Raw genomic sequence first — 13,404 nt, forward strand, 5'->3', positions numbered from 1 at the left:
GTTTCTATTCTGACCATTTATACCGTTTCATGGTTATTACAAAAAATATTTTTTACATGGGGGTGTCAAAAAATGATGGGCCCCGGGTGCCACATACCCTAGGTACGCCACTGCATAATAGTACTAATTGGAACACAAATTTTTCCATTCAATTTCATATATAAACACAATATAATCTTATTAACAACACATAATGGTTAACCACAAAATTAAACTACACAAAGCACACTGTATGCTTCTGAACATTCCTACCAGAACACAGATAACCCCTATGAAAATACGGGACCAAAAACTAAAAGTACTAATATATACAAACAAACCCTAAGATGCCAGAGAAATAGAAACAAATGGATTTTTTCCTGAACAGTGCAAAATACAAGACAGCAGGTGTAAATTCTCAAAATGTATACAATTCAATCACTAAATTAATAAATCTAGGCAAATGGATGTCAAGTCTCAGTTTATAAGGATATCTTTTAAGCTTCTAAATTCAGTTTGGCACAAATTTAGGAGGTCACCTTAGAATATGCCTCTCTGTATTATATACAAGTATTACAAAGAAATAGGCACAGCCTTGTACAAGCACCTACTTTATGCATGTGTGTGCTAGGGAAATTTGTTGTCTCCCTCCCTCCATGCTTTGACTTACCTTCTGGCCTGCTCTTGCCTGGCCATTTTATGCCGCCCTGATGTTATCTTCGGGCCGGCTCCCTCTTCACTGCTGCAGTGCACAAAGCCGCAGGCAGCGGCTCCTCGCATGCCCCATGCCTCATCTGGAAGCCTTTCCTCTGATGTTGCGACATTAGAAGAGCTTCCGGTTCAGGCGCAGGACACTCATAGGAGCTGCTGCCTGCGGCTTTGTGAGGGAGCCAGCCCGAAGATAATATTGTTTCGGGCCCGATATATGTGCTGGCCCTGTGGACCAGCAGGAAATTTCTGCAGACTGGCACCAGTCCATGGACCAGTGGTTAAAGAACACTGTTCTAGACAACTGATTCCCAAACCTGTGCTGGGGGAACCCCAGTCAGTCAGGTTTTCAGGTAAAGGCAGTAGAACGCTGTTTGGTTTGTAGGGAGCCTAGGAACTCTGCACTATCCCCAGCGGAATCTGAAGCATGGTCCGACTCCACCTCCTCCCGACATTGTACTTTAAATCTTTGGGTGAGCCACTGCACAGCGTCAATGAGCAGGCCTGTCCCCGGAAGTAGAATGAAGGGCTCTTGGGCAGGCTGCTCGTTGATGCTGTGCGATAGCTGCCTCAAAAATGTACAACATCGAGAAATGGGTGGGAGGGTGGGCACCAACCATTGGCCACCAAATTATGGGGATGCTATGGCCCCTGTGGCCTTCCTCATTCTGATGTCTCCATAATTAGGGTTACCATATGGCTCCAGAAAAAGGAAGACGGATTGAGACATCTGGGTTTTACTTCCATTGAAAGTGATAGAAGTAAAACCCAGTTGTCTCAATCCATTCTCCTTTTATGGAGCCATAATGAATATTCATGAGACTGAGTTGCATGCACTGCCTCCTTGATATCTCATGTATATTCATTTCATATTTCATTTCATATTTCATGGATATCCTGAAAAACCTGATTAGCTGGTGTTCCCCCAGGACAGGTTTGAGAACCCCTGATCTACATAGTAATGAGAGGTGAATATGTGAACTGAATCCCACATTGCACTCTGCAGACTAGTGCTGCCCGATTCAGGGGAAAAAAATTGATTCGATTCAGCCTATTGAATTGATTTTTCGATTCGATTTGATTTTCCTGCCCAATTAAGTGTTTTTTTTCCCCCAAAACATCCTGGTGGGTTTATTTTATAGCCTCTTCACCCCTTTTATAGATTCTTCATCCCCTTTGCCCTCTCCTACCCATACTGGTGCTGTGGTAAAAACAAATAAAAAAGACTTTTCCTCTCTCAAATCCTAGCTCACGTTTGAGGTCTAACACCACCTCTGGCAGGATACACATTTCAAATCTGACATATTGTGATCACAAAATAGAAAATAAAATTATTTTTTCTACCTTTTGTTGTCTGGTCATTATTCAAATCATGTTGGTCCCAGGCTCTGGTTGTCTTCTGATAGATAGTAGCAACAGACATTAGCATCCTTTCACTCTTATCAGGTATGCATAAAAACACGGGCATTAACTATACTTAAACTAAGGGCTCCTTTTACTAAGGTGCGCTAGTGTTTTTAGCACGCGCTAAAGATTAGCATGCGCTAATCACATACTAAATGAAAAATACACAAGCTCTAGGGAGGCGTTAGCATTTAACGCGTGCGGTATTGTAGCGCGCGCTAAAACTGCTAGTGCATCTTAGTAAAAGGAGCCGTAAATCTCATGTGCTGTCAGTTCTTTAGTATCAACAACCTAGCTAAAAAAACATAACTATACAAACTATATTAAAATTATAGTAAAATATAGTAAAACTTAGGAGGCTGATGTCATTAAGAAGGGAACACTTGTGAGATATGCAACATATATGGAAAATGGAAACATAGGATGTGCGGCATGTACATTGAAAAAACAGCTTAGAAATCATGTAATGATCTAAAAGGAGCATAGCCATGCAGACTATATAGAGATATAGTAGAACGTATGGGGTTAATGTCATAAGTCGAAAAGCACTTGAGTAAAACATGAATATTAAAAAAAACCTAATATCTAAGAGAATAGTGAGGAAGGAGGTCATAAAACATTAAAAAATGTAATGGGTAAAAAATGTAATGGAGTTGCACCAGACAGATACTAAAAAGAGCCATGCTTAGTAAAATAAGTGAACCACATTAAACCAGAAATGAGCCATGCTTAATGGAATGAAGTGTGGTAAAAAGCAGACTTCACATATCTAGTAAGAAAAATAGGGTACAAGGGTGGTTTGAAAAGTTTGGTTAAAAAAACAAAACAAAAAGTTAAATATTAAAAAAAAAAAAATAAAAATTTGACAAAACCTATTTTTACGACTGGACACTCGCTGGATAGAAAAACTGGACATGCATTCTGCATGTGTGACCAAGGCTCGGTGTTCTAGTAGGAATCAATGTTGAGAAGCATACAGTGTGCTTTGTATAGTTTAATTTTGTGGTTAACCATTATGTGTTGTTAATAAGATTATATTGCTTGTGTATATATGAAAAATTGTATTACAATTAGTACTATTATGGGTGTGGGGCCTGGGGCAGTTTTTGCCTCCCCCTAAAAAAAAAAAAAAAAAAAAAGCATTCCCCTGCCTATGCCTCAGGTACAAAGAAATGCAGTCCAAGATTAAGGAAATGTGGCAGAAAGATACAGAAATATTTCCCATCATTTTGGGTACCACAGGCTGAAATGAGCCTGTGTGGGGTGAGCTAGCATTAGTGGCCAAAGCGCAAGTGCTGAATTAAGTGTTGCTCATTCGGCACAGGCCGGACTCATGCAGGCAATGCCTTTGGCTGACGGGGCTTGGCATCCTCACCAGCAAAGGCAACAATTTGATTGTAGTAGCAGCGGCGACGTGAGAGAAGAAAAGGGGGAAAGGGGAAGGGAATACCATGGCTCCCTCAATCCACTTTGGGTAACCCTAAAAATGTCTGGCTTTGCTCCTAGAACAGCGGATTAAAAAAAATATTTATGGGAAAATAAACTAAGAAATTAATAATAATAATAAAAAACATAAGAACAGGTTAACAACTGATGCTACCCACTCTTTCGAGTGTGGTTTACATGTTCCCATAGAAACAGAAAGAAGGTGCTTTACAACTTGGGCCTGGCCGTAAAGCAGTGGAAAACCTGTGGTCGTAAAGTTCAGGGTCCTATCAGCGATTGCGGCCTTGCCTTTCCTTGTTTACTGGGGGTTTTCCTGGAAATGGCGACTTTTGTGAGTGAGCTAGAAGCCGCCAAGAAGGGCTTGAGCGAGGCGTTGGGAGAGAACGTGAAACAGTGAGTGCGGCCGACACAGCCGATTAAGTTGGGGAAACAACGATCCGCGCGCGGCCCAGTCATCCCCGACCTCGAGTTTGTGGTTTGCCGGATCGAGGGCGAGTGGGGTGGAGCGCAGAATATGTACAGACTAATGTCTGAAGAAGCTCTTGAGAGGCCTATGGCTTAATTTTTTTCTGGAATGTATTTAGAGACAGAGGAAATTAGGAATGAGAAAACGGGTAATGATTTTAGCTCATGTTCCATGAGATGAAATTTGTTTAACGCCCCCCCCAAAAAAAAAACAAACCAACAACTAAAAACCCACAGAAAATCGCTGTGTCCATAAACTTTTGAAAAAGTAAGAGCAGAAAGATCCCTGAGCCTGCAATTGAATTTTGTGCGGGTTTTTGCTGTTATGGTTTAGTATTTGCTGGTTTTGTATTTGAAGCTCGTGCCATCGCAGCTGTTCCCAGGGATAAGTAAAGTGAGCCCGTTTCATTATGGGTTTTGGGATAATTGTGTTAACTAAACTTTTAGCCTAACTTGTTCTATAACCCAAGTTCTTGTAGCTAACTGTAAAGGAAATAACACATTTTCAATTAAGTTTTACAAATTATGTATTTTAGCTTGGAACAGATTGCATCACCAAAATAAATTTAGATTTTAAATTATTTAGAACGTTAAAAAATTTTGGACAAATTTTTGGAAGAGAAGTTAATAGTCTGCTGTAGAGATAGACATGGGGGGAGGGGGGAGCCTCTGCTTGCCCTGGGATCTGTATCATGGAATGTTGTTTCTGTTTGGGGTTTTGCCAGGTGTTTGTGACCTGGATTGGCCACTATGGAACCAAGATACTGGGGCCCTGATGTTTTAAACTTACCGTTAAAATCCTGTGGATCATTGTAGTGCCGGTAAATTTTCCAATTTCAAAAAGATGAGCAATGCTGCAAAAACTTTGCATGAAAATGAGCTCTGTGGTGGTCCATAGAAATTCCAACTATCAGTTGTTAGAGAAAGCGACTGACAGGTACAGAATAGTCCACAGAAAAAGGAATAAATGTGTTCGTTCACCAGGAAATGCTATGTCATAGGCATGCATGAGCATCAATCATAGGTGCATCTTGGGCGCACGTCATAACCATCCGTCGATGCCGTAGGTAAAGGGGAGGGGCGGAGAGCTACCAGCAAACCATGCAAATTCTTTTTTTCTACACTGCTTCTGTGGGACACATATGTTGCCCCTTTTTTTTTTTTTTTTTGTAACTTCCACCTCTCATGCAATCAGCAGCCACAGATCTGCTGTCATAGTATACTTTTAATGGACACACATGAGACATGCTTTTAACACACGTGTATATGGCACTCCCCATCAAGTATGATAAATGTATCGTCAACTCTCATGCAATTGGCAACCCAGAACTGCCAGTGTATACTTATGAAGCATGTGCATGAAATGCACCTTTAACACACACACCTGAGATGCGCTATTAACACACTACCGGTACCTCCAGATCTGTTGGTAATTTTGGAGCATTAAAGGTCAGTGCTTCATTTTCATGCATCACCAGGCAATGTTTGGATATCGCCCGTAATGCTCATTTTAATATTAATGACCTTGTATTACATTCATATATTATCCGAGGATGCTAAAAACAGGTTGAAAATTAATTCTCAGAAAACATCTGCCATGATTTTTTCATCTATTAATTGCTTATTGAACATTCCATGTTTCACTATGAAAGGTACTTCTTTGCCATACTCCATGTCTATCAAAATTCTTGGAGTAACCTTAGATTTTTATTTATTTAATTTTCTATACTGTTCTCTGGAGAGCTCAGAATGGTTTACATGAGTTTATTTAGGTATTTAAGCATTTTCATTCTCATATTTCTAAAGGGACCTTAGGGATCTGGCCAATCGGAGTCTTAGGCCACTCACAGTGCATCCCAGAATGCAGTGGAAATGAGGCCTACGACTCCGGTTGGCCCAAGTGCCTAAAGCCCCTCCTATGGGTTATATGTTCTCTCAGGGTTTCTGCAGCTGGCACCATGCTTGTTGCAAGTTTCTGAGACTTCTAATGGCAGTCTTGTGAGGCTTTTAGCAGCCTCACAAGACTGCTGCTGGAAGTCTTGGCAAGAATGGGCAGGAGCAAGTGGGAATCATTCCTGTTCCAACGTACAACTAGATTACCAGAAAGTCATACTTGCTTGTCCTCAGGGAAAGTAAAGATACTTCCTTTAGCAGATGTTCTCAGTGAACAGAAGGCATGTATTCTCACAAACTGACCATTTCCCATAGTTGGCTTCTTAGCTTTGTTAAGGAACTGATAGTCCGTAAGGGCAGGAAGGCACTGGTATGTGAGAGATATGGGCACTGCCTAAAGATTTAAAATGACACTGCCCTTGGTTGTATCTGTACCGGGTTCCATGGATGACATCACCCACATGTGAGAATATATGCTTGCTATCCTCAGAGGAGCACCTGCTGCAGAAAAGTATCTTTGCTTTATTACTGTTTGGGCAGCTTCCCAAGCTTTTTTAAATTTTCTGTTGCATGGTCTGCATTATCTTATGATTTCTCTATCTGCTTTGCAAGAAGGTAACACGTTTGTATTATGGCAGTAAGGAGAGAATTTTCAGCTTTGAGTTCATTATTATTGGACTTTGGTATTAGAGTGAGCCACAATGATAACATGATCAGATACATAAGAAACACCAATATTGACCTTGCTAACTATAACTGACTTTTTTATTTAACAAAAATAAAACTTATTTTGTGTGTTGAGACAGATTTTTATTGTCAGCAGTAAATAGATCCCATTTTATAAAGTGTGATAGGCAGTAAAATGTGATGGGATAATTGTGCGCCAGACAGCAGCACACCGACGATCGAGTGTTGACAATTCGGCATAAGAAAGAAGCGTGCTGTGGGAAAACTTAGTTTTAAAGAGCTCTGATGGGGGTGGTGGTGGGGAATTACTGCATAGTGTTCGCGCTGCCATTGGGGGGGTGCAACCCCCCACATTATAGAGAAAACGGAACTTTTCCCAAAAAAAATCAGAAAAAGTTCCCCACTCACACCCCGCTTCGGAGCTCTTTAAAACTAAGTTTTCCCGCGGCGCACTTCTTTCTTGCGCCGAATTGTCAGCGCTCGATTATCGGCGTGCTGGTGTCTCGCGTGTGACTGACTATGAACCCAGTAAAATACATGTATTCTAACATGGTATATTACCTTTTAGTAAATTTAATCTGGCAAGTGCAGTGTTTATTACCTGGATCTTTCTTTTTGGAAAGTGCTTTGGAGGCAGACACTACATACCTCAGAAATTAGAAATCAGTCACCATACACCCCAATTCAGACAATCTGAAACAATAAATGTGCTCTGTAGTTCAATGCAGCAGAATGTACTTTGACTACAATGGAGTGGGGAATGGCAGTAGCGTACTAAGGGGGGGGGGGTGGTCCGCCCCGGGTGCAAGCCCTGAGGGGGTGCTCCCGAACTTGCCGTTCAGTCCCCCCCACCCCCAAAGGACCGCTCGCCCCCCTGGCCTCCCTGCACCACCTATGAAGCAGCCCGCAGCAGGATCGCGATGTCAGCGATCCCTGAGCTGCTTCGGCACTGCTTCCTGCGCTGCTGTCCCGCCCCTCCTCTAACGTCAGAGGAGGGGCGGGACCGCAGCGGAGGAAGCAGCTCCGAAGCAGCGCAGGGATCGCTGACATCGCGATCCCGCTGCGGGCTGCTTCATAGGTGGTGCAGGGAGGCCAGGGGGACGAGCGGTCCTTCGGGGTGGGGCAGGCAGGCAGGCCTTCAAAGGGGGGACAGGCCTTCAAGGGGGGGGACAGGCAGGCAGGCTTTCAAGGGAGGGACAGGCCTTCAAGGGGGGGGACAGGCAGGCCTTCAAGGGGGGGGTGCAGGCCTTCGGGGAGTGCAGGCCTTCAAGGGGGGGGATAGGCCTTCAAGGGGATCAGGCCTTCGGGGGGGGGGGTGCAGGCCTTCCGGGGGGAGTGCAGGCCTTCAGGGGTGGGATGCAGACCTTTAAGGAGGGGACAGGCCTTCAGGCAGGGGGGCCCTGGTGTAGAAATACACGGAGGGAATGGGGGGGGGTTTCAAGAGACGCGCATATGCCGGACTTTGGGTGGGAAGAAATAATGGGTCTGAAAATAGAGAAGAGGGAGAGAGATGATGGTCCATGGTTTTTAGAGAGGGAAAGAACAGAAAGGGAGAGAAGTTGGACACAATGGATTGGTGTGGAGGGGGGGATAGAGATACTCGATAGGAGGGTAGTTGGGAAACGAAAGTGAGAGATGGTGGACCCTGGGGTGGTGGGGAAGGAGGGAGAGATGCTGGATGAAAGGATAGTTAAGAAAAGATGGATCTGTGGAGGGAGACGAAAAAAGGATAGATGCCAGACCTCCTGGGGAGGGGAGGACAGAGATGGCAGATGGATGGTTAACATGCAGAAAGAAGGAAGAAGGAGACCCTGGCAAGCAAGTTATCAGAAGACAACCAGAGCCTTGGACCAACAAGATTTGAGAAATAACCAGACAACAAAAGGTAGAAAAACTAATTTTATTTTCTGTTTTTGATTACAATATGTCAGATTTGAAATGTGTATCCTGCCAGAGCTGGTGTTAAACCGCAAACATGAGCTAGGATTTAACAGAGAGGAAAAGTCCTTTTTGTTTCTTTATTTTATTTACACCACAGTGCCAGTGTGGTTAGGAGAAGCCAAAGGGGGTGAAAAAGCTATAAAATAAACCCACTAGGATGTTTTAAAAAAAACAAATAAACAACCAAACACCCAATTGGGCAGGAAAGTTGAATCGAAAAACCAATTCAATAGGCTGAATCGAATTGAAATTTTTTTTTTCTTGAATCGGGCAGCACAAGTTTGCGCTGTACTGTCTTAGACTTTAGGACCTGGGATTGGAGAGAGATGGCATCCTCAATACTTTATAATGCAAGTGAAATGAGGATTTGACAGACTTTTGAAGGGTCTGCAGAAGAAAAATATTGTATAGGCCGGGGACATGAGACAGCAGGAAACTTTTCTTCCTTCTATTTTTGTGAATGGCAAGGCTGAGGATGTCAGAGAGTTCAGTTAAAATATGTGCTTTATAGGAAAATATAATAATGTGTTTTATAAAGTTTATAAGCATTGCTGGCCTACCCGGTGAGGTGTTCCTAATGGTGGTGGTGGTGGCGGCAGCATGTCAATGTGTTGAGAGGAAGAGGTGGTCTGGGAAATTCTGCTGAGCAAAACCCGGACCCATTTCCACCCCCAGTTAGTCCACTCCACTCAACTGGTTCACACACTGAGTAGGTCTTTAGGTGTTGTGCCTAGGTAGTTGTTTTGGGATCTCTTCCAGTGGTTTGTCAGTATCTCCTTGTGGTCCAAGGAAGGAAATTTTGTTAACCTTAGCATTGACCTTCAGAATATGTTTGTAACAGCGCTGCTTGTGTGGCATTAGGCTATGTAGTGATCGAAAGAAAAGAACAGACCTTTGCATGAGGAGATTCACATTTCCTGCACAGCTAAGTCCTTGTGAAGTTATCTTGTTCTTTCTGTATTTGACATCTAGCAAGGTCTCTGTTTGGAAGGAAAGATCTAAGCTTAAAAATGAAGTGGCCAGAAATTATGGTAAAAGCAGATAGCATTGCTGATTTTAAGAAAGGTTTGGACAAATTCCTGGAGAAAAAATCCATAGTCTGTTATTAAGACATGGGGGAAGTGTCTGCTTGCCCTGGATCGGTGGCATGGAATGTTGCTACTATTTGGGTTTTGACCAGGTACTAGTGACCTGGATTGGTTACCATGAGAATGGGCTACTGGGCATGATGGACCATTGGTCTGACCCAGTTAGGCTATTCTTATGTTATGTTCTCATCTGTAGGGGCCTTTGGTTTCACTTCTTATTTTAATGTATTTTTTTTCTGGGAACTTATCAGTGTTTTTTAGAATGGGAACAAAAATGGAAGAAAATTAATGTGTGTGGAATGGGGTGGGGGTTTACTAATATCTTCAGCTAAATAATTAAATCCACTTCAACCAGACATAGGAGAACTCACACACCATTCACACACCCTCCAACCAAAATCGTCAAAAGAAAAAAAAACTGTTTGACAACCTCCTAACACTCGACCCCCAACTCTACAACCTATTGACCTTGACCACAAACTACAAAACCTTCAAAAAAGAAATAAAAACCCTTCTATTCAAAAAACACATAAAACCGAGCTAACACAATCAGAACTGTCCCAAGCATCACCTGCAACTACTCCATATGTACTTCTGATGTAATGACAATTCAGACATAATTTATGTTATGTTATGTTTGGAATAATGGTTACATATATGAGGTTCAATAAAAGAAAATTTTCAGTGCCTGTTTCTATTATGACCATTTATTTTTCATGGTTATTACAAAAAGTATTTTTTTACATGGGGGGTGTGTCAAAAAATGATGGGCCCCGGGTGCCACATACCCTAGGTATGCCACTGGGGAATGGGAAATGAATACTTCCAAAAACAATGGAGACTGTGGAATGCAATGGTCTTGAGATATTGTTTATTGAAAAATGATGGATAAAATCAAAGCAAATACATCCACTGTGTGGAGCAGCTGACCTCCATTTTGTGTGAAACTTAACTGGTGAGCTAGCTCAATGGCAGTGCCATATGAAGGAGAGTGTTGGTTTCTGGGTCAGGTCTTTCCTGATTCAGCTATGGTAGAGGAATCCTTCAAAATTTGCAGTTCTTGGAAGAAGGAAATCTCAGTCACTTCTTATCAGTGATAGCTTGTGGTTGGTTTTAGAGCAAACAGTTACAAAGTTCTGGAAGTCACTGGGGTTTATGGCACATGTCTGAGGATTGCTACTGTAGTAGGGTTAAGTGAATATAAAATAACAGGAAAATCCATTAGTAGCTGCAATTAAAGGTTAATAGGACTGGATGCCTATCCTCTTGCTTTTTGTTTTTAACTGTATGGGTATATTAACTAAAAAACAACTTGTGGAAATGTTTCCTTAGCTTCCTACTCACTAGCGCCTTTCTTTACTTGAGAATTTTTTTTTTAACTTAGGTACTGGGCTAATTTGAAACTGTGGTTCAAGCAAAAGATAAGCAAAGAAGAGTTTGATGTTGAGGCTCGAAGGCTTCTTACACAAGATAATGGTAAGAAAGGAACATCAGATGGCTTTAATTTTAGGGAAGATGTTTCTTTGTACCTCCAGAAAGAAGTGTTTACTTTTTGCGGCACACTGATTCCAGAAAAAATAAATCCAACCCCCCCCACTTAAAAAAACCCAAAATAGAAGTTGAAGAATGTGTCAGATGACATTTGAGAAACTGAAAAAAGTTGAAAAGTGATCTCCTGTCTCTTTAACAGTAGGCTATCATAAGAGGTTAAAATTAGGGGTGTGCAGGCAAATCATTTTTATTTATGTGTCTATGTATTGCAAGAGCTGTGTTATTTTGTAGTAATTTGTGGAACAAAATGATTAAAAATTGCACAACCCTAATTAAAACTATTTTTTGAAGTTCTGGTATTTCTTGAAGATTTTCTAGTTCAATTGCTGATAATCTGATCATTTTAGGTATTGTTTTAGGTTTTAGTGACTTTTATTTTGCTTGACTTATTGTAACGGTATTATTCTAAACCACTTTATAAAACGGTAATGATGGCAGATAAAGAACCTGAACAGTCCATCCAGTCTGCCCAACTGGATTATGGAAATGTCCTGACGTCTCATTCTGAGGATTGTCAGCAGCTTAAACTAATTGAACCTATAACTTATAATATTATAAAATTAACTGGACTCTGTATTCCTCAAGTAAACTTCTTTTAATACAAACTTTAAAAACACAGAAACTCACAGTTCAGTTGCTCTTAAGGATTTGGTCTTCTATAAAGTCCACACTCTGAAGAAAGGGATATTACCAGTGATGTGCCTGAAGGTTCTGTTCTTGGGTCTGTTTTTTTTTTAACATTTTTATAAATGATATTGCTGAAGGGTTGTCGGGTAAGATTTGCAAATAAAATCTGCAGTAGAGTAGACACACAGGATGGTGTGAATAACATTAAGAAAGACCTGGCAAAACTTGAAGAATGGTCTGAAATTTGGCAGCTAAAATTTAATGCTAAGAAATACGAGGTCATGCATTTGGGCTGCAAAAACATGAAGGAATGGTAGTTTAAGGGGTGAAGAACTTATGTGTATGACAGAAGAGCAGAACTTAGGTGTGATTGTATGTGATGATGTTAAGGTGGCAAACAGGTTGAAAAGCTAGAAGGATGCACAGGGAGAGATAGCTAGAAGGATGCACAGGGAGAGATATAGCCAGTAGGAAAAAGGAGGTAATGATGCCCCTGTATAAGACTCTGGTGAGACCTCATTTAGAATATTGTGTATAATTCTGGAGGCCGCACCTTTGTCCCCACTGCTTTTCAATGTTTATATGTCCTCTCTGGGTTTTCGATTATCTCATTCAGGGATAAGAACATAAGAATTGCTGCTGCTGGGTCAGACCAGTGGTCCATCCTGTCCAGCAGTCCACTCACGCTGCGGCCTCCAGGTTAAAGACCATTCCTTAGCAAAGCAGCAGATGAATCCAGAGACAAGTGGGAATAGCTCACATCGACCAGCAGGTGGAGATAGAGAAACTGATTAACCGTTGGCCTTATAGCCTGGTATTCTCTCTGTCCATTCAGTTTGCTCTATCTCCCAGCAGGAATGTGAGCTAGCTCTCTAGCTCCTGGATTTTGGCTGTGCCGGGTGCATTTCTGTGCAACTTGAGTCTGCTGTTGAGACTAGCTCTCTTCAGATAGACAGGGGTGCCTGGCTGAGCGGTGCCGGCTTTAGGAGTAACACCTGGGCCCTCCCAGGTCCCTTCTCCACCCTACCCTCCGGAGGATTGAGGGATTCATTGGGCTCTGCTGTTCTTCTTTCCAGTATAAAAAAAAAAAAAAAATAGAGCCTGATAGTAATGTGCTGTTCTTGTTTGGTCAGCTATAGTTACAACTGCCAGCCATAACTTAGCGTTGTAGGAATCGCGTATTGGTGGTGAGTACATTTCTGCTATTTGTTCCCCCCCTCCGCGTTCCGGCCGTCCGATCCGTCGACCGAGAGCGGGTCTTTTTCTTAGTCAGAGTCGCGAGTTTGGTGGGCTGGTTTCAAACGAGCAAAGTAAAAATAATGGCGGCAGAGGCTGCAAAGCGGTGTTCTCGCTGCGGAAAGCGCAGGACACTGCTAGGTCTGTGCTCAGCCGGGTGTTCAGATACACCGGCAGAGGCTTCTCAGGCAACAGAAGTGGCTATTTCCCGCGTTGGGGAGGCGCAATTGATTTCCCCTTCCCTCGCGGTTGAGTCGGCCGGACAACAAACTACTGGGGCGGAGGAGGGGAAGCCAGCGGAGGTAGTAGCGTCAGGGACGCTGGGAGGAGCCGCGGTTCTGCTCCTCTGCTCCGATCAGACTGGGTTGGCTGGATTCGG

At 42.5% G+C, this 13,404-nt stretch overlaps 1 protein-coding gene across 1 annotated transcript in view; it reads left to right on the forward strand.

Annotated features, from left to right (window-relative positions):
* Positions 1-3,759: 3,759 nt before the first annotated feature.
* TADA1 (transcriptional adaptor 1) overlaps positions 3,760-13,404 on the forward strand; it is a 91,711-nt gene continuing 82,066 nt past the window's right edge. Inside the window, exons 1-2 of the mRNA XM_033915948.1 lie at positions 3,760-3,930; positions 10,996-11,087. Coding sequence (XP_033771839.1) covers positions 3,857-3,930; positions 10,996-11,087 — 166 coding nt within the window. The 5' untranslated portion in view covers positions 3,760-3,856. The remainder of the gene's footprint in view (positions 3,931-10,995; positions 11,088-13,404) is intronic.

This window comes from Geotrypetes seraphini, chromosome 12 (assembly GCF_902459505.1).
Source record: "Geotrypetes seraphini chromosome 12, aGeoSer1.1, whole genome shotgun sequence".
Lineage (NCBI taxonomy): Eukaryota > Metazoa > Chordata > Amphibia > Gymnophiona > Dermophiidae > Geotrypetes > Geotrypetes seraphini.